Source organism: Ovis canadensis, chromosome 4, assembly GCF_042477335.2.
Source record: "Ovis canadensis isolate MfBH-ARS-UI-01 breed Bighorn chromosome 4, ARS-UI_OviCan_v2, whole genome shotgun sequence".
In the NCBI taxonomy this organism is placed as follows: Eukaryota; Metazoa; Chordata; class Mammalia; order Artiodactyla; family Bovidae; genus Ovis; species Ovis canadensis.
This window is the reverse complement of record NC_091248.1, coordinates 110,899,677-110,925,320: the sequence shown is the minus strand read 5'-3', so window position 1 is coordinate 110,925,320 and position 25,644 is coordinate 110,899,677. Positions and strand designations below refer to the sequence as shown.

Below are 25,644 nucleotides of genomic sequence, written 5' to 3'. Positions count from 1 at the left end.
CAGAAGACTCTTGAGAGTCCCTTGGACTGCAAGGAGATCCAACCAGTCCATTGTAAAGGAGATCAGTCCTGGGTGTTCTTTGGAAGGAATGATGCTAAAGCTGAAACTCCAGGACTTTGGCCACCTCATGGAAAAGACTCTGATGCTGGGAGGGATTGGGGGCAGGAGGAGAAGGGGACGACAGAGGATGAGATGGCTGGATGGCATCACTGACTCAATGGATGTGGGTTTGGATGAACTCCAGGAGTTGGTGACAGACAGGGAGGCCTGGCATGCTGCCATTCATGGGGTCGCAAAGAGTTGGACACGACTGAGTGACTGAACTGAACTGAACAGTATATAAAATTATATGGTGGCTCAGACAGTAAAGAATCTGCCTGCAATGGGAGACCCAGGTTCGATCCCTGGGTTGGGAAGATCCCCTGGAGAAGGGCATGGCAACCCACTCCAGTATTCTTGTCTGGAAAAGCCCATGGACAGAGGAGCCGGGGGAGCTACAGTCCTCGGGGTCACAAAGAGTCGGACACGGCTGAAGGACTAGCACACACACACGAGACCGGTAGATCAAATGGGACCATTTGTCCACGTGATTGCTGAGGTTCTGTAATTATCAGTGGAAATGATTTGGAGAACATCGACGAGAAACCCACATCCAGGAAGTGGCCTTACCGGGTGGGTGTCCAAGGGTGGCCAAGGTCTCCAGTTCTGCCCAACAAGGGGCTCACATAGCCTCAGGTCTGTAGCAGCCCTGAACTTCTAGGCTCAAACACACCCTGGGAATGAAGGGGAGACTCAGGCCCAGCCATTCTTCTAGAAGTCCCTAGGTTTTCATTTGCTTTCCACCTTTGAGTGTGTGGATGTAGACAGAGGCCTTTTGTTAGCCAAGAAGGAGGCTGCCAGGTGGCCCTTCTACTCCCCAGCAGCATCCTGTATCCCTAAGAAGATTTTCATCCAGGCGTCTTCCAGTTTCAACACTGGCTTTGTTGACTGACTATCACCACGCATGTTGAATTACCTCTTTTTTTTCCCTGAACAAAGAGGGCATTCAGGTGAAGTTATTGGTCTGGAACAGAGAACTGGTCAATCATTGTTGTTATTATATTAATGGCAAGTATTCTCCAGTAGTTACAATTATTAGAAATAGAATGCCCAATAGCATGTGTCATTTATAGTCACTGTATTCCAGTTACAAGGAATGATTTTGTTTCAACTAATGATGGCATTGTGATAACAACCCTGGGTCTTTAGATCCGCTGCCAGATCCCAGGTACCGACAAGAATAGGAAGAGGAAGATGAGGGAAAGCTCAAGGGGGATCACAGAGTTTTCAGTCTTGTCCTTCCAGTAGCAGCTGAGACTCCTGGCTTCCCACTGGAATGGCCTTTCAACGGGGCAGCTACCAACAAGGCCATGCTCTCGCCTTCACCAAGGAGGGAGGGGCCACTGGCCTCCAAGTGGATTTGGAATCCTCTGCTAGGTGACCTGAGCCCCCCATCAAGCCCACGCACTTAATAACTACGATTCTTGAGGAACAGAGGCGAACTTCCATGGGAAAGCACATGAATTGAGAAGAATTTATCCTCGAAGGACTATTTTGCTGTTATTTCTCATCTAAACTGAATGACAGAGTCAGCTACAGTTGATGCTGTGTTGTTTGGGCTCCAGCCTGGCTGAGCTCCTAGAGGAGCTTCCTGCAGTCCCTCTCTTCCTGAAGTTCAACCAGAGCCTTTCTCCAGAGAACCGCTGTGAGATCAGAAGAGGCAAAATGAATTCTATCTGATTTCCAAAACTGTGCTTGAAAGCCTCTCTCCAAGTCCCCTCCCACCCTGATAGCACTGAGATGAATCCATTGCCAGGACAGGTATTGGGAAACCTGCAGATCCCAAGGTCAGTCCTCCCCGGGACTGCAGAACTAGTAAGGCAAGGAAAGTCCAGGCCTGGGACAGGCTGCTGAAATCAGCCCTATGCCCAGAGATAAGGCAGGCCAAGGGCCTGTCCCCCAGCAGGACTTGAAGAAGCTCAGGTCACCTTGTCGGTGACTCTGCTCCTCTTTTTGCAAAGGAACTATTCCTGAGACCCAACTCAAGGAAACGAAAACACCCTTGCCATGCCTTTCACCCTCCTTTGAGAAAACAAAGCCAAACCCATCTCCAGAACTTGCTCGCCCCTGTGCCTCTGCCCCTCTTCAGGTTTCTATTACTGGGTTGCCATTTCTCCACTCAATTGCACTTTCCATCAATCTCATCTGCCCCTCCCCCTGCTTAAGTTTATGGGTATTTCCTTTTTGTATTATAACTTGGCTCCCTCCATAAACCGGCCCGTCGTAGATCACGCTAATGGCATTATAAACTTGGGAAACAGTGAAGAAAATATATGTGCATTGCATTTTTGTATTGGGCACCCTGGGTCTGAGAAAGTGAGTATAAATTTGGGGGTTGAGGCTGGGGCTGACTTGGCTTTGGAATTGATGACAGGTGAGGTGACATGGGGGGAGGGGTGACCTGCAAATTACTTATTCCTTAGCCACCCTTCCATGCTGCCCCCTCCCAGCTCCCCCTCTCCCACCCCAGAACATCACATCCCCCTAGTCTCGCAGTAAAGGCTGAGAGAATTAGAGCCCTCATCTTGTAAACACACTAGGGGCTGTAAATCCACAGCCTACCACCACCCTCTCCCCAGGCACCACCAGCCCTGGAGGCAGACTTTCCTCTCCCAGCTGGGCAACACTCTCTACGTCCTTGTTCAATTATTTAAATGTGCAATGAAACCTCTGTATAACGCAGCCAATGACATGCTGGACTTGGTAGACAGAAAGGCGTGTTTTTTGCCCTCACGTGTTGGCTTGGGGTTGACGCTGCCCCGTAACTGGTCATGCTGTCTTTACTTCCGTGTGCATTTCAGTGGAAAAGTGGAAAATAAAACATGCACAAGGCTAGATGGTGGACCTGGAGTCCACCGGAGCCTCTTCCTGAAAGCCAAGACCTTAAAGATATTCTTGCACTTCAAGGCACCCTTCTCCCCACCCTCAGCTTATTCTTAGAACTGCAGAATGTAGCCATGGGCAAAACAGCCTCCCCAGGAATCTGGCTCTTAATATAGACAGGAGTCTCCAAATAGTCTTGCTAAATGCAGGTATTTTCTGCTCTCCAGGAGCTGGCCCTTTCAAATGACTGTTTAAAGAAATATCTTCTTTGGAAAAAGAGGGGCAGAATGTTTTTAAGGGATTCAATTGTAAGGGGGTTTGGTCATCATGTGGGGATAAAATAAGATGATGATGGGAGTGTCTTGTTCGTGGTCATTGTGGGGACTGAGTGAGGTAACTGGTCTTAATTTCTTGCTCATGGACATGGGGGTGATCATATGTGTTGTGCTTCGAAACAAGGTGGCAAAATGTGTGTAAGGTGATGGAAACAGTGGGTTATGGGGTGAAGCCTTGTACTCCTTGCACCGTGTTAATTGTGTGAGCTAGAGTAACAGGATCACACACTGCCTATCAGAGCCGTGTCCGCTGGTATGACTATGCCAGGTTGCAATATTATTGTTTTTGTCCAGTCACTCAGTCATGTCCGACTCTTTGCGACTCCACAGACTGCAGCATGCCAGCCTTCCCTGTCCTTCTCTATCTCCTGGAGTTTGCTCAAACTCATGTCCATTGAGTCAATGATGCCATCCAACCATCTCACTCTCAGTATATCAGTTATTAAAATACTTCCCTCTTAATAGGTAAATGGCACTTCCAGGAGACCAACCTCCCCCACAAGGTACTCCCCCCTGCCTTCCAGCATGCAGTGGTCAATATTTTGAATACCACACTGTGAGCTACTTGAACAAGTATTGTTTACCCCCATTTTAGAGATGGGAAAACTGAGTCTCAGAAAGGTGATATGAGGATGTGTCCCAGATCATATACCGGGTTGATAATAGAACTGGGACCATACAATTCACTGAATCTAAACCAGCCTCTTCATTTTATGGGTAAGGAGACGCAGAGGGTTTGGGAACTTGTCCAAAGCCATGTGGTTGGCTAGCCGAGGTCCTCTCTCAGAGCACACAGAACCTTCTGGAAGAGGGGACAGCCGTTAGATGAGCAGTGGAGAGAGCTGGGACCTCTCTACCTGTCTGCCTTGTGTTAGGGCACTTGGAGCTGTTGAAATTGTCGGCTCTGAAGTCAAGAAGTGGTGAATAGGCCGGGAATTGATGAGAGTTCATTGAAAAGAAGAAAAGAACAGAGGTGAGGCGGGAGCAGGGGAGAAAGAGCCTTAGGAAAGGGAGTGGCTGAGAGACCAGTGCAGCCTGAGCCAAGAGGGACGAACGAGGAAAGATCCAACTTTTTAATTTGAGCACTTGCTCCTCTGTGCCAGACGTATTACACAAGGTAGTTCATGGACTCCCCTCAAATGACCCTCCGGGGACGGGTTTTTAATCCCCATGGGTAGGGAAGCCATGCACTGTTCAGACTGAAATTAGCAAGAGGAAGAAGACAGACTTGCACTTGTACAGAATTCCCAAACCAGGTTCTTTCTAGTTAAGAAAGCTCAAAGGCGAGGACCGTGGCTGGAGTGCTAGGGGACAGGGCCTCAGAGAAATGTTTCACGGAGAAATGTGGAAGTTGCTCTGAAATTTCCCCTGAGCGGACTCAGAGGTGGTGTTGTATCTGGGATCTCAGCACGAGGCTAGGCAGGGTCTGGGGTGTGAGGAGGAGGCAGCCGTGGGACAGTGGTCCCCCCATGCCTTGTTGCCTGGGGAGAAATTGCCATTTTACTTTCAATTAGGAGGGACACTGTGGTCAATCAGTAGCCCCACCAGAGGAAAACGGGCCCAGCCCAGCCCTGACTCTCTCCAATTATTATTAATGAACTTAGTCTCAGAGCTGCCAACCTTTTTATATGCAAAATAGGCCTTTATGGGGCCACCGGCAAGGAGGACTCATTAAAGAACAAATCTCAGAGAGAATCTTACAGGGGAAGAGAGAGAGGCTTAACTTCCATCCCAAACCAGAACAGGTCCAGCCCCCAGGTGAGGATCCGGCTCACCACAGGAGGGTCTCGAAGGCCCCTAGCCCTAAACTCCTCTCTGGGGGAATCTTTCTGACCCACCACCCCATCCTAAGGTGGTCCTGTCTGCCAGGGAGAACTTGCCTCTTTCATTAAGAGGAGGGAAGATAGCAGGGCAGCATCTGAGTTCTTCAGCTGCCAGTGCATCTGCTGACATTGAGCCGTTATTTTTCCTCTCCCTGCCTTGGTTTATCTTGTGCAAAATAGAAGGGATCCTTGGGCTGACAGAAGACTCTGAGATTCAGACACCCTTGCTGTATTGTTCTTGAGCTGCCATATTTTCCTGTAGGACTTGGAGATGAGAAATCCCAACTCTACTCCTCTTAATCCAAATACAACCCTAGACGCGGCTCCTCGGGCAAATGTGGGTATCAGTTCAGTTCAGCCATGAAGTTGTGTCCAACTGCGACTCCACGGACTGCAGCACGCCAGGCTTCCCTGTCCATCACCTACTCCTGGAGCTTACTCAAACTCATGTCCATTGAGTTGGTGATGCCATCCAACCATCTCATCCTCTGTCATCCCCTTCTCCTCCTGGCTTCAATCTTTCCCAGCATCAGGGTCTTTTCTAGTGAGTCAATTCTTCGCGTCAGGTGGCCAAAGTATTGGAGTTTCAACATCAGCATCAGTCCTTCCAATGAATATTCAGGACTGATTTCCTTTAGGGTAGACCGGTTGGATCTCCTTGCAGTAGCAGGGGGCAAGGTCAGGCTTGTGCCGCTTTTGGAGAGGGAGCACTGCCACGGTCTCAGGGAGGAGGGAAGAGTGGAGTCAGGAAGGGCCCAACCACTCGGGCTCACAAGTCCCCACTTGGCATCAGTCTTCTCTCCTGAGTTCCCAGCATCACACATCTCCCACTCCAGCCCAAGCTTCATCCTTTTCACAAAATCATTCGTCTTGTGTCCCAAGTTCTCATGTTGCCCGAGCAGAGGGGCTGAGATAGCAGCAGAGGTAAGGGCTCAGGATGGACCTTTAAGACCCTCGATCCACGTGGGACCTCAAGGTCCTGGAGACCCACATGCTCTTGAGCCTCAAGGCCACAAGCAGGGTTCAGGCTCCATCCCTTCTCCGCTCCTGCTCTCCTCTCTGTTTTACTTAGTTAAAACTGGGTCAAAATACACATATCATAAAATTTGCTATCTTAGCCAATTTTAAGTGAACAGTTTAGCGGCGGTAAGTGCATTCACGCTGTTGTGTAGCCATGACCACCATCCATCTCCAGAACTTTATTCATCTTTCCCAACTGAAACTGTGCACCCATTAAACACTAACTCCCCCTGAAACTCCTGTTCCATCTTCTGTCTCTATGCAGGTGACTACCCTGGGTAGTGTTTGTCCATAGTGATCGGCTTGTTTCACTTGGCAGAAAGTTTTCAAGATTCACCCATGACTTAGAGTGTGTTTAAATTCCCTTCCCTTTAAGGCTGAATCATATTCCATTGCATGTCCATATATCATTTTGCTTACCCATTCATCTACGATGGCACCTCCGTTGTTTCCACCTTTTGGCTGTTGTGAAGGATGCTGCTGTGAGTGTGGGCATCAGGTATTTCTTGGAGACCCTGCTTCCAGTTCTCTTGGATGCAAACTCAGACGTGGATAGCTGTGTCTGCTGCTCCTGGTCTGGCCTCTCTTCGGGTTAAAGGCGTGGATACCCTGGAAGAAAGGAGGGGCTTTGTTTAATGGGTCCTGGGGTGCTCCCCTAAGGCAAGGCTCTAGGGTCATGGGAAAGGATGGAGGTGAGACCACCCTAATCATGGAATCAGGACTGGTTAGAGCCAAATGGGTCCTTGGATTCCACCCACTTGACAGATAAGCAAGTTGAGTCTCAAGTGGGGACGGATGTGCAATGTGGTCGGGCTTCCGTGGCTTGTCAGAAGCTCAGTGGCTCTAGAGCTCTTCCCCTCCAGTTGTCAATGACAGAGGGGCCCATGTCTTTCAGACCTAGGGGATACAGCTCCTGGGTGCCTGATTGCCTGGGACCCCTCCCATCAGGGTCTCAGACCTTCCCTTGGCCTCTTTCTTGCCTTACTTTACTGGGGAAGAGGGCTGAGGTTGGGGATCTGAGAGTCTGCAGTGAGCCCGTGGGGCAGTATCCTTACAAAGGATGTATGAGCCGTGCTTTGACCATTGACCTGCCCAGAGCCATCTGTCTGGTGGGCCTGCGCCAAAGAGTATCACGCTGGGAGGAATCTAGGGACGGTAAAACCCACCTGACCTGGGACCTCACTTTTGCCCAGGCCAAGGCTCTCTTCCACCCAGATCCTGAGAATCCAGCCACATGCTAGCGCCCACCTCCTAGCTGGGCAGAGCGCCATACTTCTTACTTGACCCCTTTCTGCCTCCAGCCCTCTCTGGACAGAGCTGATTGCCCAGTGAAAGGGGGCCCAGTGATCCACCTCCTCCATCGCCAAATGTGCTCACAAATCAGCAGCTTGCCCCATCAGAGGAAGCTCAGTGTGTGTCTGCCAAGGGGCACTTCCCTGGGGTCAGGCAGAAGCTTCTGGATTTCAAAGGCCTCTGGGGCTCATTCCAGAACATCCCCAAATGCCAGACTCAGCCCATCTCTGGAAGGTCCTCTCAAACTCACCTGGGCCGTGGTCCAGACTGACGTTTTAGAGCCTCAGTCCCGGGCTTTGGAGTCACTATGGGGCTGCTGGCATGGGTCCTTTTGTCCCTGTGCTTGGCAGCCTGAAACCAAGGGAAAGGGGTTGGCAGCCCAAAATGAGACAGGACCCCCAGCCAGCAGAGTTCTGTCTGCCAGGGTAGAACCCCGACCCTTGAGAGGGGACCACTGGGAGTCTGGACCACAGGGGCTGGCGAGGGTGGGGTAGGGGGTTGACCTCCATGGGGAGTGCCTCAAGGACTCGGGACATGGGGTGCTGAGTCCCCTTGCCTGTCTGCTGGGGGCTGGGGGTGGGCAGCAGTGCAGAGGGCACCGTGTGGGGAGCCCCTGGGAAGGGTGAGATGATGTGGACCATCTGGGTGATGTCAGGGGCTTCTGCCCCTTGGGCTTCCTGTACCCTAGCTGAGCCTCCCTGTCTATCCACAGGACTGCCCCCAGCTGCTGCGCGTGGACAAGATCCTGGTGCCCGTGGAGGTGATCAAGCCCATCACCCTCAAGGCCAAGAACCTCCCGCAGCCGCAGTCAGGGCAGCGCGGCTACGAGTGCGTCCTCAACATCCAGGGCAGTGAGCAGAGGGTGCCCGCCCTGCGCTTCAACAGCTCCAGCGTGCAGTGCCAGAACACCTCCGTGAGTGCCCGGGCGCACTGGCCCCTGTGCCCACCCCCGCCCGCCTCTCTCTCCTGGCCTGTCAGCTCAGCAGGGCAGGACTGCCCTCAACACCAGCAGAGCTGTTCAGCTCCCCTCCCACCGCTTCCGCCAACCCCGCCGGCCCAGCCAAGCTCACCATGCCTTTGCCTGCAGGTGTGACCCTGTCGTGGTGACCCGAGGGGCTGGGCCAGCCGTGGGCCTGCTAAACACCGTCCGTGGGCTTAGATGTGTTTGCAGGGCTCCGTCTTCCTTCCTGAGAGGAGCTCTGGAAACTCTGGGCCCAGACTTCCTACCAGGGCTGACCTGAGGGTCTCATCTGAGCTCACAAAGGCCACCCCCATCAGCCTTTACACTCACACAGAGGCTATTTCCCAGCACATGAGGCTTCTGAGCCAGGCCAGCATCCACAAAGATGCTGGAACAGGAGGGAGCTGGCCGGGGCTATGCCGCGGAGATCCACATGAACCCTGCCCAGTATTTAGAAATGCACATAAATCCGTGCTGGATCAACTATGGCTCAGCTGCCCCCTACTGCCAACAGCCTTTGCCTGGTCCCTGGCCACCACACGGTGTGCCCTAATGGAGCACCCCCTGCTTGTCTGCCAGGTTCCCCAATAGCCTTTGACCTGCTCTTTCTGGGCTACTTCTATGAACCCGGATGCTCAGAGACAAACAGTAGGCTTAAACGCTTGTAACATTTTCAAGTTATATGAGACCTACTTTCTTCTTCATGGTACAGAAGAGAAACTAGAGGTCCAGAAGAAAGGGCCGGATTGGGTTTGTGTGGCTGAGAGTTACACAATTTGGGGGACCTTCTTCAAGAATGAAATACATCAATTCAAATGAGATACACAGGCAGGCCTTAGGATGGTCTGTGCAGGCTCGTTCAGGGCCCTAAAGCTGACCCTTAGGCTCCATTCACTTCAGGGTAACCCATCAGGGCTTGACGGTCATATCTGCTTCTGGTCCCCAGAGGCCCCAGTGCCAGCCCACCCTTGCTCAAGGTCACACAGCTAGTGATTAGCCGGGCTAGACCTGGGCACAGGGGTCCCCTCCTCTACCGCACTGCCTGCTGTCATTCATGCCATTGCTTCTGGGTACTTACAGGTGATGATTGTAATTAAGGATGTGATGTGGGACCAGGAGAGCCCCTGACAAAGCACTTCCCGAGGCACCCCGCTCTTCCTGCAGGAAGCAGGCTAGGGGCGAATGGAGCTCCGAGGGGTGAACATGCTGGCCCAGGGTTGCTTATCATTTAGCAACTCCTGGCACTCAACCTCCCAACCTCTGAAACCCCAGATGTGTGCCCACCTCTCTCATGTCCGCGTCTCCCTCCTCCCCAGTGGCCAGGCTGTGTTGCAGACTTCTGCAGCACCCCGAATAAACCTGCAAGGGATACTAAATGCCTCCTGCTTTCTCATGAATCCTGAGGCCGAGCAGACCAGGGCTGAGCAGGCCCCCCAGGGTCCAGCTCAAATGGTTCTCCCCAGATGAGGACGTCCCATGGGAAAAGTAAGCCTGAGTCCCACATTTGACCCAGAAATAGGTTTGCAGGGATTTCAGGCTTTAGAGGAAACAGGCTTGTGTCCTCAGAGAAGCTGCCCCAGGGATCTGGGCCCCAGAGGCGTCAGGATGGAGGACAGAGTCTGTGGCCTCTGAGTCCCTGGGCTTCAGGGCCTTGTGCTAGGCTGAGTCTGTGGAATACAGGAAGCTACCCCAGGTAATAGCCAGGCAGGTCGGGGCCAGGTCTCCTCCTCTGTGGTGCCCCCTCTGAGTCCCTAGTGCTGGCTGGTACCAGTGGGATAAGGAAAGGCACTGCTGACCCCCAGCGTGGGCACCTGCTGGTCTGATGTTGAATTTTTGGGAGCTAAGAAATCACAGGTCACTCAGCTGCTTATGTGGGAATTTCTCATCCTAGAGCCTGATACCCCAGGGCATGATGGTCAAATCTGCTTCCAGTCCCCGAAAGTCCCAGTCCACGGAGTCCCGCCCAATCAGCCAGCCTCCAGGGTACGCGGGCTCAGGCATCTGCGAATCTGTCTCCAGGAGTCTGGAGACACCGGATCCGTGGTAGAAGTGTGACACTGGGGCTGGAGGCCTTGAGCCCAAGGCTCTGACGGCCAAGGAGAGGAGGTGACTTTTAAGCTCCTGACCCTCAGGAGTGGGGGAGGGCCTGCGCTGACCTCTGGGCCCCTGGACTTGGGGATCTTCCGGAGGCCTCCCCACCCATGGACAGTATCAGTGCCTCCAAGGCCCTGCTCCCAAAATAGCCTTTTTCCTCCTGCCTTTTTCACTTCCACACCCTAGTGAGGAAGGTAATGGGAGCATTTGTTTCTCTGCCATTTTAAAGTCTTAGAAACTGAGGCAACAGGAGGTGTACCCCACAAGGAGTGAGTTCTAGGAGGGTCCAGGACCTGCTGGAATCACGCAGTTTAGGAAGGCTTATCAGGAGCCTCTCTTTTCAGGGGGATCAGTGGGATCCCAGTTGAAATGCCATCTGGGCCAAGGTGGTGCTTACTGTCAAGTGACTTCCTTAAAAAAAAAAAACTGGGGTCATTGTCAGTGGCAAGCCTCCCTTACCATTGTAATAGAAAACAACGTTATCATCAGGGCAGGAAGAGACCTGAGTATTTCCTTGATCCTGTGACCGAGGCGGGGAGGGGATCTCCAAAGTCCAGAGAGGGCAGGTGACCTGCCTGAGATCACACAGCAAGTCATAGCCAATTTAGAACTTAAACCCAGTCTTGTAACACACCTCTCATCAAAGGTTAGGCCAAAACCAGCAACTGAGCACTTTATAGAAGGGTCTGCTCTGCCTCAGAGAGGATGGTGGAAGACGAGCCACTGTTGTTTTGTTTCCTAAATGAGCTCTCTGGAATAGGGGCAGGAGGACAGAAGGTTCTAACAGAGAAACCAGCCCCTGCCCCCACACCCCTGGTTTCTGATGGCAGAGACAGGAGGGTGACCAAGAGGTCTCAGAGGAGAGCAGAAGAGGAGAGATGGAAAAGAGAGACATGGGAACATTTTGCACAGGGTAAGCCCAGGGCTGGTAGGCAGGCAGCTCACTTCCAGCCCACTATGTGGGGACAGGCCTGGGCCAATCACTGTAGCCCTCGGGGGCCTGTAGGCGGAAAATCAGGGCAGCCCGCAGGCAACAGGGGGAGGAGGGAGCAACTATGGGTGTTTGAGGCCTCCTTTAGACTATGGCTCCAGAAATGTCAAGTGCTGCTAAGAATAGTGCCCAGTCCCGCCCTGCAGTCACCGGCCATCACGATAGTCAGTGGGCCGCAGAGGGGTGGAAGGCTGGCTGCACTGCAGACGTAAGGCCCAGCTTCCAACCGCCCACGGGGAGCCTCACAACTTCTTGTGGTGCCCCAGTTTACTGCGTGCAGAACAAGGATGGGGAGACTGATGGGGGGCGGAGACATGTTCCCGCTTCCTGCTTTACTGGAACACAGCTGGGAGTGTGTCTGCTGAGCCTCTGAGGTCCTGGAGATGGACGCAACACATATGCGTTTGCATGCGTGCTGAATTGCTTCAGTCATGTCCGGCTCTTTGTGACCCTGGACTGTAGCCCTCTAGGCTCCTCTGTCCATGGGATTCTCCAGGCAAGAATACTGGAGTGGGTTGCCATGCCGTCCTCCAGGGGATCTTCCCAACCCAGGGATCGAACCCCTGTCTCCTGTGACTCCTGCATTGGCAGGCAGGTTCTTTACCACTAGCACCACCTGGGAAGCCCTGGCATCTTATGTTGGTGATAGAATTGATAGAACTTTCCACCAAAATATCTCAGACAGGGGAATGGCTGGCAGGAAGAATGTCCAAATTATACAGAGGTCCTCTCTTTGCTTTTAGAAGGTCGGGAAACTGAGGTTCACAGGGAGTGAGTAACGTCATCTGTGAGCTGGGCCATGGTGAGCCAGACCTTGATTGAGACACTTAACCTCCTGGCCCCTGGGAGCCTGAAACACTTTTCCTTCAGCTCTGGGCTTTGTGCAGATTAACTGCCCACTGATTACACAGAGCTATATAAATGCTAAGTGGAGTGGAGGTGGGGGGTGTTGGGGGATGGGAACCAGTGGTCCAGGCTCCCCAGCAGGCTGCCTCCAGAAGGATAAAGGTCAAAGGGGAGAGAGGGCATCTCCAGGAAGCAAAGTGACTTCCCTGGAGACCTAGAGGGTGGTGGGGAACACGGCGGTTAATGATTTCTGTTAATATTTCAGAATTGAGGTCTCAGGAAGGGGAGGAGAAAGAGGAAGCAATGCCCACAACTTCTGATCCTTAAAGCCTTGTAATTTCTATTTACTTCAAAAAGAAAATGTGTGCACATACACACACACACACGCACACACACATACACGTCTGAACACGTGAGTGTTCTCATCTGCATATGTCTCCATATGTACTGAGTGTCTGGCACATAAACACTCAATAGGCACTGCTATTATTCCACATGAACATAAACTCAGGGATCACAGGTATGTTCTTACACAGCACCCTTCAGTGTACCCACACAGATTCAAATACACTGTAATATTTGGGTGCCCGTTCTCTGTGACAGGCACTGTACTGCCCAGAGCATTGGACGGTTGTCTCGAGCCCTCCCGACAGTCCCGTGAGGTACGCACAGTGTGTAATTCCTATTTTTCACGTGGAGAACCTGAAACTCAGGTCCTCTGCCCGCATTCACACAGCCGGCCACTGCGGTGTCCCGCCACTGCGGTGTCCCTTCACAGCAGTGCACGTGTGTGCCCATGTATGCTCACAGGCGCACACACGTCGAAAGCACAGAGGCGCACAGGCCTCTCCTCACGTCCTCACGCATGTGAAGAGATTTGTGCATGCAGACACTCCCGAGCACACATGGGCGGTCGGTCTTGCCTCGCTCTCTGGCGGAACTCAGGTCCTTCTGCAGAGGGCCCTGAAGGTATTCTTGGTCATTGGCTAACACACCCCTGGGCCAGACCCAGACCTAGACCTGAGAGGCAGGAACCTGGCTCCAATGCTGATTTAGGCACTGCCAGCATCCTTCCTAGAGGTCTGGGCGGCCTGACACTGGTCCTCACCATCTGTCTCCCACTGGGGTCTCAGAGGAGGGGGATAGGAAGGATGAGGCAGAGGAGCTTGGCCACAGGAGGAAATGGGAAGGGGGTGTCTGGAAAGTGTTCTCTGCCTCCCCGACCCCCGACTCCTCTCCTACACACATCCCCCTTGGCAGGCCTCTGTCTTCCTGCTGCTAGCAGACAGCGAGGAGCAGTGATTCTCTAGATTCTCCAACTTTAGCAGCACCAGGCTCGCTAGAGGGCCTCCCTGGAAGCGCTCCTGTCTCCAGGGACTGCAATTTAGCAGGTTTGGGTAGGGCTCTGGAATCTGCACTTAGTAGACCTCATTCCCCAGCCCTGAGGCCCCCATGACTCTGATAAGGCAGTCCTTTTCTTTTTTTGTTTTTTAAGAAAACTCAGGGCAACTTGGAAGGACCCACCCAGATGCAAAACACTTTACCTCTGGGGAGTTGATTACTGGCCTGCAAGGCAGAAGTCTTATGAGTCATCAGCTGAGTTACAGGATGACCAAAAATATTCTCCAGTATTATTCCTGCAGGAGTAGGAAGCTTTGCTTTATTCTACGGCTCAGCCCGAACTCTGACCCTGGCCCAGGAGTCATCAGTCAAGAAAGAGATTATGCAAGAGTGTGGATGGTGGTATAAACCACCGCCACCAGGGGAGAGACACTGCATGTGGCTCCCTGGCCCAGGCATCATCAGCAAAGAGTTTGCGAAAACCCCTGGTGTGCTAGGGTAGAGCCTGAAGAAGGCTGGACACTCACCCTGCTTGTGATTCTGTATGACGACAAGGTCACAGCATCCTCGTCATGGAGTGTGCTCTGTCACTCAGGGATATAGGACAATTTCCCAGGTTAAGATAACATCTCCTTTAGAAGCCCCCACAGATAGGCTGCAGAGCAGAGGCCCCCGAGACCTTCTGCAGCCTGAGCATTCCGAGTTTCTGCGCTGTCCTCCCCTCAGGGAAACAGAGCGTCAGCTGCCTGCCACAATCCCCACGGCCCAGCCCTCCAAACATAAACCGCGTTAAGAGAGACTGCTGGCTCTGCAAACACAACTTCAGACCAAGTCCCCTGGACGGAACTCTTCCAACAAATTGCCTACCCCCAGTGCCTCCTCCGCAGAAAACCTGTTTTAGCTTCAATCTCCCATCCCACCCCCTGTGGTGGGCAGAATCTAGTGGAATAATGAGAAAATCATCAGGTAGGATTAGAAGCACTACCCTGAGCAGGCAGCAAGTTCCTGTGGCCTGCCCTCCTTCTCCAGGGATGGAGAAGGGGATGCTGGCAGAAGGCAGATGAGGGCTGGCATGCTGGGGGCTGTACCTTCCACGTCCCCGCCTCCCCCCTTAGCACCACAGTCCCTTGGGATAGACCCAGTCTGGGGCAGAGGCAGGGACATTAGAGGAGAGCTGGGTGGGGAAACAGGGCCCAGAGGCCTGGAGCAGCTCCCCATCCAACAGACAGCAGCGGGGCTGGGGCCCTCTGCCCGATCTTGGAGCTTCTGGTGTCTTGACCCGGATTTCCAGGTTTGTGCTGTAGGATGACCTTAGCATTTCCCACCTCACCTCTGAGCTCTCATCCATCCTCTTCTCTGTTTAACCCCCAGCCACTCACCCCTAAAGAGAGCAGCCCCTTCATTTCTTCCCCATTTCTCCCCTTCTCTCCCTGCCTGCGAATTGACCAGGCTTGGCCAGTTCCCTGGTAAAGCACCCACCTACCCTGAACATGTCCTAGAAATGAAAGTTCCCAAATCACATCGAGGGCCTACCAAGACCTAAAGGTCAGAACTCCCCACCTGGGCACCCAGTGAGAAGCAATCTCTCCTCTCTCACCTAAACATCCAGGGGAAGGCTCAGCTGGCAGGAACAGGCGTCCAGAGAAGGTGGCCAAGACTTCCTGTAGTCTGCTCCGTGAACCCACATTCCAAATGTGTGTCCCACCCAGGCCCGGCTCCTCCCCGGCTTAGCTTCTTGACCCTCTGCTCTGATCCCGAAACAGGCATCCCCACCTTGCTTGCACGTGCGTGTATGTGTGTGTGCTCGAGAGTGCTTGCACGTGCACACACACACGCGCTCACAGTCTTGGTCTGTCCTGAGCCCCATGCACTCTTGTGGGCACGCCTCACCCCATAGAAATCTCTGTGACCAGCTTTCTCCTTTCTTCCCATCCTGGCCGCAGTATTCCTACGAAGGGATGGAGATCAACAACCTGCCGGTGGAGCTGACAGTTGTGTGGAATGGGCACTTCAACATTGACAACCCGGCTCAGAATAAAGGTGCGGAAGGCGGGCCGAGGAGGCGGGCAGGGAGGAGCAGCTCCCATTCAGGGCGGTGCCATTCCGTGCCCACCCTCCACGCCTCCCCAGCACCCCCACTGCCCTGTGACTGCTCCAGTGGGTGGGCAGCTCCTGGGAGTGCAGTGGAGGGAGCAGGGTTGGCAGGGAGCAGCTAGCTAACTGGGCCCCTGCTTATGGGGTAGACTTCACCTCCCAGCCATGTTCTTCTGCCCAAGCCTTTTTTACATCCAAAAGGCAGAGGGGACAAGGCTGCCCATGTCCCATACAGAGGCCAGGACTGCGTTCCCGGTCCACATTCCTGGCTCCCCCCTGCTCTGCCCCCACCTCCAAGCCCCTCTTGCCCTCTGCCTGCAGTTCACCTCTATAAGTGCGGGGCCATGCGTGAGAGCTGCGGGCTGTGCCTCAAGGCAGACCCAGACTTCGAATGCGGCTGGTGCCAGAGCCAAGGGCAGTGCACCCTCCGGCAGCACTGCCCCGTCCACGAGAGCCAGTGGCTGGAGCTGTCGGGCACCAACAGCAAGTGCACGAACCCCCGCATCACAGAGGTGAGCTGTGCTCCTCTGGGCCCTGTCCTGCCCCCCGGCTGGGCCCTGAAAGCCGTGCCTGGCATGGTGGCCGGCACCCCAGTGACCACCAGGTGCCCAGCTAGCTGTGGGCAGCCTCTTTTTCCTACAAATCTGCAGCAGCTCTAGGCTTGGCTCAGAGCCCCTTCCCACATCAGAGGAAGTCGAGAGCTGAGAGGGCGCAACTCAGCTGTCCTGTGGCGTCTCCGTATGCCAGGAAGGACTCGCAGTCCTCAGCTCCCCTTCCTGGTCTCCAGGAGTCTCGGTGATGAGGCCGTGAGGCTTCATCGGCAGCAGCTCATTGAGCAGTCAGCCCGTGGGCCCAGGCTGCGTGGGTGCCAGGGCATGGCCAGCCCTGGAGAGGCGGAGGTCAGAGCGGAGTGAACACAGGCTTCAGGGTGAGCACAGAGCGAGACCTAAGCTGTAAGGTGACAGAAACAGACTGGGAGCATGGTGAGGAGGATGGACGGGACACCGGCAGTGCGGCCAGGAGCAGTGATGGGCAGGGCAGAGCTAGAGATGCAGATACTGGGGTCACAGAGATCCCTGTGCCATCAGCTAATCCCAACTAACTGTTGGGTCCCATGGCGCTAATTCATCGTATCTCCAGGCCTCAACTTGCTCACCTGTGCCATGGGATTAAGCGCCCACTTCCCAGCACAGGGACAGGGATTATATGAGTAAATTCGTACAAATGCTTGGCTGATGCCCAGCTCATAGGGATCTCATCACCTTCTTCCTCCTTGTTCATCATCAGCATTGTTAAAATCATTGTTAAAGTGTGTATCTAAGCCCTTCACTTCCCTGGTGTCTTGACAGCCACACTCCTTCAGGACAACTCCTTAAGGTACCCCCTACCTTGATGGAATCCCTTACTCTATTCTTGTAAAATAAGGAAGAGACGTGCCTGTCTCTGTAACAGTACGTTGTCTGATACGTCGACTCCTGACGCCCAGGGTTAAGCACATAGTAGGTGCCTCGGTGCTTGGTGCTGATAATGATAACGTCACGGCAGGGACAGAGGGAAGAAGAGGAGAAGGAAGCTCAGTCTGCCCCTCCAGAGTGAGTGGACGCTGGGCATCCAGCGCTGGGTAGGGTCACACACGCCTGCATCTGCTACCCTAGCAATTGTTGCTGCTTGGTTAGTCGCCAAGTCATGTCTGACTCTTTGTGACCCCAGGGACTGTAGCCCACCAGGCTCCTCTGTCCAGGGGATTTCCCAGGCAATAATACTGGAGTGGGTGGCCATTTCCTCCTCCAGGGGATCTTTCCAACCCAGGGATCGAACCCAAGTAGCCTGCAGCAGCAGATGGATTCTTTACCACTGAGCCACCAGGGAAGCCCACAGTTGCAGGCTGAACATTTGTGTGGTGCTTCGAGTCTGTGAAATAGCTGCCTGTCCTTCACCACATCTGGGCTCACAGCAACCCTGCTGTGTGGTTTCCTAGGGCTGCCACGACCAAGCTCCTTAAACAATAGAAACACATGGTCTCTCAGTTCCGGAGGCTGGACTTTGACATCAAGGTGTTGCAGGATTGGTTCATTCTACGGGCTGTGAAGGGCAGGGTCTGTTCCAGGCTCCTCTACCCACCTGCCGATGCAGGAGACACAGTCCAGTCCCTGGGTCAGGAAGGTCCGTGGGGTTGCCAAGACTCGGACGGGGCTCATCCACTAAACAACAACAGCAACAACTCCTTGGCTTGCAGATGGCTGTCTTCTCCCTGTGTCTCTTCACGTCGTCTTTCTTCTATGTGTGTCTCTGTGCAAATCTCTTTTTATGAGGACACCAGTCACGTTGGATTAGAACCCACCGGAATTGCCTCCTTTTGACTTGACTACCTCCATACAGACCCTTTCTCCAAAGGTCACAATTCTGAGATGCTGGGATTTAGGAACTTTGTTTGACATACAGATTTAGGGGGACACAATGCAACCCATGAACTGGGGGTTATTATCACCCTCTCCTACATAAAAGATCGACACTGAGATCTATTCTGACCGAAGAATAAATCAAAGGAGTCCTGAAAAGCAGGCCTCTTGATTGCTGTCTTCCACCCTACAAAGGCAGAAGGTCACCCATTCATTCCCCGGCTGCTCCCCTCACAAGCGATGCAGGCACAGTAGGGATGTGTAAAACAGGAAGGGCTTGACTCCTGAGTGAGCAGCTCCTCCAGCAAAGCAGCCTCCTGGGCGTGGCCCCCGGGTGTGGGCCTTCCCCCACGTTAGTGCCCCCCCACCATGTTCCCCCCTTCACTCTCCACATCCCTGGCTTTCCAGATGACAAGAGAGCTTCATTCAGTCCTGACTTCAGTCTCCTGCATGAGTCAGAATCTCAACAATAGTTCTCAAACCACGGAACAATACTTATGCATTTTACGCACAGAATTATTTGGAAAAGGCAGGCAGGTGGATGCCTCTGGTCCCACCTCTATATGAGGGCCCCTCCTTTCCAGCCACCCTCTACCCTCAGAGCCCATAGCAAGAAACCATCCCCTGGGGCTGCCTCGCAGAACTGCTAATGGTGTGTCTGGCGAAAACGATGGGACTTGCTTTCTTCTTGGCCTGAGACCAAGAAAATCACAGGGAGGAGACAGCAAATGAAACAAATCTCCCTGCGACAAAGGCTATTTACTGGCTGCATACTAGTATCGGCCCTCCAGGGATCCGGGGCACCTGAGGATTGAGCCAGAGATAAAACTCCCTTTTCGGGACCACAGGCTGGAGCTGGAATATCATGTTGCTGCTGCTGCCAGGTGCCAGCGGCGCCTTGGGGACTGGCTGGGCAGGCATCTGGGGAGGACAGATGCCCCAACCCACCCCCCTCTCTCTGGCCACCTTCCTCACACAGAAACAAGCCTGTCTCCAAAGAATCTGTTTTTTTCACTGCAGTGGGAATGTGTGTGTGCAAACCCTTGCCAAATGTACGCTCACTTACAGATTGCACACCTATGCGTGTGAGAAGCAGAAGTGTCTTGACCTTTGTAGGTGAACAGCCTAGAAAGCCCAGCAAAGCTATTATTCCTTCCCCATCTCTCACCCTCCTGCCAGGATGAAATCCCTACTTGTAACCCTGGAAGGATAGAAAGAGTTGGTAATATTAAGAAGTACCCTATCTGGACTCCTCCAATTGTGATCCTGTTGACATTGACAAAGAGCCAGGCGCTGGTGTTCAGCGGCACCAAGAACAAGAATTGGGCCCTTCTCTGGTTGTCAGATGCCAGGAGAGGCTGGCATGGAGTGTCTTCTGCCATTCAGGTCACTGTGGTGTGGGCTCATAATTAAATCATGTGAAGTGTGTGGAGTCCCCACCACAAAGCAGGCCCTTGGTTGTTGAATTCTAACATTCCAATCATGGGTTTTTAGCACCAGTGGTGACGTCTTAGGAGGGAAAGCCAGTCATTTTGGCCAAGTTTATGAGAATAAAGTCTAAATTAAACCCATCTCCTTAGAAACCAAACCAGATAATGACAGAGGAGCTGTGACAAACACTTTTCTAATTCCAAGAAGATGCTTGGATAGCTGGGGTGTTCAATACAATTACAACTCAAGAAATGCCTACGGTGCTATCACTAGAAAGTCCATGAGAAGGGAGGCACCACTGTCTGTGCTCTCAGAGACTCAGGATCTGAAAAGGAGGGGGCAGGGGGATGGCAGTGTGAAGAATCGGACACAAACGCTATGATGAAAAGAGCATTCAGAGGTGTCCTAAAATTTCAGTGGAGAAAGACAGAAAGAGCCTCTGGTGATGGGGAAGTGACTGTTGACAAGGATCTGGAGAGGTGGGTGGATGCCATTGTGTGGAGGGCTGTGGGTTGACAGGAGGCTTGTTCATTTTCATTGAGAATGGAGCTAACACAAGCAGTAGTGCAGCTGCTGCTACGTGGCTTCAGTCGTGTCCGATTCTTTGCGACCCTATAGACCACAGCCCGCCAGGCTCCTCTGTCCATGGGATTCTCCAGGCAAGAATACTGGAGTGGGTTGCCATGCCCTCCTCCAGGGTATCTTCCCGACCCAAAGATCAAACCTGCATCTCTTATGTCTCCTCATTGGCAGGCGGGTTCTTCACCACTCAGTTCAGTTCAGTTCAGTTCAGTCTCTCAGTCGTGTCCGACTCTTTGCGACCCCATGAACTGCAGCACGCCAGGCCTCCCTGTCCATCACCAACTCCTGGAATTTACTCAAACTCATGTCCATCAAGTTGGTGATGCCTTCCAGCCACCTCATCCTCTGTCATCCTTTTCTCCTCCTGCCCCCAATCCCTCCCAGCATCAGGGTCTTTTCCAATGAGTCAACTCTTTGCATGAGGTGGCCAAAGTATTGGAGTTTCAGCTTCAGCATCAGTGAACACCCAGGACTGATCTCCTTCAGAATGGACTGGTTGGATCTCCTTGCAGTCCAAGGAACACTCGAGTCTTCTCCAACACCACAGGTCAAAAGCCATCAATTCTTTGGTGCTCAGCTTTCTTCACAGTTCGGCTCTCACATCCATACATGACCACTGGAAAAACCAGAGCCTTGACTAGATGGATCTTTGTTGGCAAAGTAATGTCTCTGCTTTTGAATATGCTATCTAGGTTAGTCATAATTTTCCTTCCAAGGAGTAAGCGTCTTTTAATTTTTAATTTCATGGCTGAAGTCACCTTCTGCAGTGATTTTGAAGCCCCCAAAAATAAAGTCTGACACTGTTTCCACTGTTTCCCCATCTACTAGTGCCACCAAATAAATGCTGGTAGGCTCTAATTCCAATTTTCTATGAATTACCCAGTAACATTGCAGATCACATTCTATCTCTTCTTCTGTGAAACAGGAAGAGGAACAGGGGCTTTGAACCCTGCTCCTAAAACCATAAACCCAGACTACTCTTCCAGAAGCTCCTGCCCATTCACAGTCCCAGACCTGGGTGCCCTTGTGGACCTGAACTCAACTCAAGGAATTGGGTGGAGGGAATGGGGTGAAGAAGGGGAAGAGCCTCTTCCTGTGTCATCAGCAAGGGGGGTGATGCTTTGTCTTGGTATCAGATTATTGTGCTTCCTCCTTCCAGATAATCCCAGTGACAGGCCCCCGGGAAGGGGGCACCAAGGTCACCATCCGAGGGGAGAACCTGGGCCTGGAATTCCGGGACATCGCCTCCCACGTCAAGGTGGCGGGCGTGGAGTGCAGCCCTTTGGTGGATGGCTACATCCCTGCCGAACAGTAAGTGAAGGCCTTCAGAGACATGGGGAGGGCAGGGATGAGATGACTGACGCTGACATCTTCCCTGGTCAACAGCAGAGGCTCTTAGAGCTTATGGACAGAAAAGGAGAATGTCCCTCACCTTCCAGAGTGTGTGTGGTAGGGACTCCTACAACGCCCCAGCTCCTGAACTAGCCAGCTGCCACACTGGGGGAAGTCCAGAAAGGGGAAGGGGAGACTGCACAGAGAGAAGGGGAAAATGATCATTAGCTCTTTGGGGGTGTGGAGATGAGTAGGAACAAGATGGATCAAAATCAAAATCTATAGTAGTAAGACTTCAGTTCCTCCCCTTGACTCCCTCTGATGTCTCTAACTCCCCAGTCTTGTCCACTCTCGGTTATAAAAAAAGCTAGTCCTATATGACCATCTATGGAGGCTGAGAATGGACCTCCACACACACTTTCATGCCTGTGGGGACTTGGATTGTTTTCCTCCAGCAAAATCTGCTGGTCCACAGAGAGGCCCATTAGACACATGATCTTCACCATGGCCTTGACCTCTAACCTACCTGGGAAGGGAGGTTTATGAATCATGTATTGCCTTGTAAATAAGTAAAGACAATTTTCCAGCCCAGCAAACACAGACATGAAATAAATGTTCACCAGCACAGTAGAATCTATATTCTATACCCTCTATATTGCCCCTCCCAGAGTGAAACCTTGCCACTTGTCACTGTGTGCATAAGTTCTTAACTCTTTGCAAGGTCTCACTTAGGTAGGTGAATGCATTTACGCTGTGTTGGCTAAATCTTCTTGCCTGGGAAATCCCATGAACGGAGGAGCCTGGCAGCCTGCAGTCCACGGGGTCACAAAAGAGTCGTACGTGACTTAGTGACTAAACAACAAAAATGACAAAGGGAAGCAAAACTCATTCAATTAGTGGTTCATTTTCAACACCTGGAAAAAGTATGATATCAGATTTTTATTTCACATTATACACCAAAATAAATTCTAGATGGATTAAGAAGTTAAGGGTAAAATATAAAACTATAGAAGGATTAGAACAAAATGCAGGTGAGAATTTATTTGATTTCAAGAAAGGGAAGGCGTTCCAGGTATGACTGCAAAAGAAAAAATATAAAGGAAAATATTAGGAGATTTGAGTACATAATACTTAAAACTTGTGCACCAAAACCACTGTGTGCAAAGTAGAAATATGAATGATGAACCGAGAATACGGTTCTACCCTGTTACAGTATGCTTTTTCTTAACATATGAAGAGGTGCTATAGATGAAAGGCAATTATCACAAAATTAGCAAAGAGTGTGCCTGTGCGATTCACAAGACAAAGGACCAAAGTCATATAAAAAATGTTTAATAGCAGTAGTAACCAGTGGAATGCAAATTAAAACAGTGGGGACAATTTTTAAAAGTTAATACCCAGTTCAAGTGAGAGGCATGAGAAATAGCACATTCATGCATTCATGTCAGGAGGGTAAATTGGGACGACCTTCCTGGAAGGCAATTTGGAAATGTAGGTCAAATGTCTTTAGCCTGGCCATAATACTTCTAGAACTTTCCCCAAATAAACAGGACGCACAGATATTTGCAAGAATGTGTATTTTGGCCTAATTTATAACAGTGAAATTGTAGAAGCAATTTGTATGTCTAAAAATAGGGAATTAATTTAATAAATTATTGTATATACCTAGAAGAGTAAACTACACAGCATTGAATTTGATGCTGTAGGAGAATCATGACCAGGCATATACACAAGTTTTACTAAGTGAGAACACAGGTTACCAAGCAGAAAACAGAGTTTATAATTAATTTGGTAAAAGAAAAGCAAGACTGGAAACATAAACACCAAGATGTTCACAGCAGATATTTCAGGGGATGCAATAGGGGTGCATATATATATACGGCAGGTGATTTTTTTCCTTTTATTTTTCAACCTACCATGTATTAATTATGTAATTGGGACAGAAAAGCATATATTTTCCTATGTCTCAGTTCTTCATTTATAAAATGGAGATTAGTGTATTATATATTTGCATAGATCTAGAGAAAGTTCTGCACAGATTTATACACCAGGATTTTGAGACAGATTAGTGAAGAAAGGCACGTTTGCTTTTTACTTTTGTACTGTTTTCAAGGGTATGAACCATTCTGGGAGTGAAACAATGACAATTTTTTAAAGAGGGAGATGTTCAGACTCTCCCTTACCCCTTCCCCTGCCAGATAAAATGGGAGCAGAAACCACTGCTGGGGGCAGTCCATGCCTTGGGAGCAAAGAGCTCCGAGGCGAGGACTTGAAAACCTTGGGTCTGCTCTGAGGTCCCTACTGATGGCTGGGTGCCCTTGGGTAAGTCACTTTATCTCTCTAGGCTCTGCCATCTGTATTGCCTAAGCTGTTTGGCTGAAACTTTCCCTGCACTCTAATTTAGAACTGAGTGGACAATTCATGAATTGGGGACTGAGTGTCTGGGGTCCTCTCCAGGGCACCTCGTTTTTCCAAGGGCCCCCAAGGAGACCCCTGTAGATCACACCTCATTTCCTGAGAACCAGGGAGGCACCCTTGCCACAGGAATCAGTGTCTTTCGCCTCCTCCTCCCCTGCCCATCCTTGAGATGGCACTGCAGAGAGGGAGGCCCAGGTAGGCATGGGGCCCATGGATCACGGTAGGGAGGCCTGTGACCTCCTTGTGATCCATGGGGCCGTCTTCTCCCCCTGCAGGATCGTGTGTGAGATGGGGGAGGCCAAGCCCAGCCAGCACGCCGGCTTCGTGGAGATCTGTGTGGCCGTGTGTCGGCCTGAGTTCATGGCCAGGTCCTCGCAGCTCTATTACTTCATGGTGAGTCCTGACCACCAGCGGCCTGGCTGGGCAAGCGCTGGCCACCGGCCTCTTTACCGTGATTGCTGGGCCCTTCTGGATCTCTGTGGGCAAACCCAGGCCAAGGTCTTGGGAGTCCCGTCCTGCAGCGCCTGAGGGTCGGGGAGCCCTGGGTTCACATCCTGACCCTGAGGGGCTGGGCTGGGCTTCAGGGAAGTGGCTTTGACTCTTGGGCCCCAGTGTCCCCTTCTGGCTGAGTGTCAGCCTGACCTGGTGGGTGAGGGTGTGGGCTGTGCATGGGAACTCTTGGGATTTGAACCATGGCTCTGCCACTTAATAACTGGGTGAGCTTGGGCAAGTGGTTTACCTTTCTGTGCCTCAGTGTCTCCATTTGTAAAATGGGGATGATGATAACAGCAACTACCCCACGGTGTTGTTGCGACGATTAGATAGAATAGGTTGATCACTTCTAGCATCACTACCGTGCTGATTTCTAGTACTGCCACTTTGCCTACTGGGCCCTGCCCTTTCCCTGTGTGCTGGGAGCCTGCCCCTTCCATCCATCATCCCCACTCACCAGCATCCCAGTCCTCAACCTTCTTCACCCCAGCTCCTCACCTGCATCTCGTCCACACTCCACCTGCCTCCTCCCACATTCTTATCCCTGCCCGCCCCAACACCCTTCCCCACATCTCCCTCCCCATCCCACAGCTTCTGCAGACCCCACCGTTGCCCTCACACTCCCTCCAGTCCGGACCCTCCCCAGACCCTGAAAAGGCTGCCGACCAGCCCTGGCCAGGGATTCTGCAGGCAGGGGACCATCCCCTGCCACACACGCGGTGTCATTTACAAAACTATTACCATCCAGTTAACTTCTCAGGTTAATGACAGATGTGATGAGATCATTTCCTCGTGACTCTCAGCTGCTTTTGGAAGTGGAAGCCTGAAATGATGGATTTTACGTCTGGGCATTAAATGCCCTGAAATATGTCATGGGAGCCCATTTTTCTCCTTCCTTCCTTCTTCCCTCTTCTTTCAACTGCCTTCCTCCTCTTCCTTCTTCCTCCCTTCAGCTGACAACCTCGTATCACCTTGCACAGTACCTCTCCCAGGGTTATTTGATAAATACTTGCTTAATTGGTTGAATGCTTTAATTTGATGGGCCTGGCTTGCAGGTGATACAATGATGAATCAGACCCCATGCAACCCCTCCCTCACACAGCCCCCAGTCCAGAAGGGGAGAGGAGATGAAGGACTCCCCAGGAGAGATGCACATCAGGTGCCCCTCCCTGCCTGCAGCTTGGTCTCTCCATTTCTCCACTCTGCTCTTTGAAAACCAACCAACCTTGTGAACACGGCTGACACTGAACCCACACCCAAGAACTCACGG

The 25,644-nt window shown here is 52.0% G+C and overlaps 1 protein-coding gene across 2 annotated transcripts in view; it reads left to right on the top strand.

Moving 5' to 3' along the window:
* The window catches only part of PLXNA4 (plexin A4), a 487,488-nt gene that overhangs the window by 393,789 nt on the left and 68,055 nt on the right, over nt 1-25,644 (top strand). For both annotated transcript variants that reach the window (XM_069586982.1, XM_069586983.1), the window contains exons 10-14: nt 8,106-8,306; nt 15,570-15,666; nt 16,042-16,232; nt 21,292-21,443; nt 24,158-24,275. In XM_069586982.1, coding sequence (XP_069443083.1) covers nt 8,106-8,306; nt 15,570-15,666; nt 16,042-16,232; nt 21,292-21,443; nt 24,158-24,275 — 759 coding nt within the window. The remainder of the gene's footprint in view (nt 1-8,105; nt 8,307-15,569; nt 15,667-16,041; nt 16,233-21,291; nt 21,444-24,157; nt 24,276-25,644) is intronic.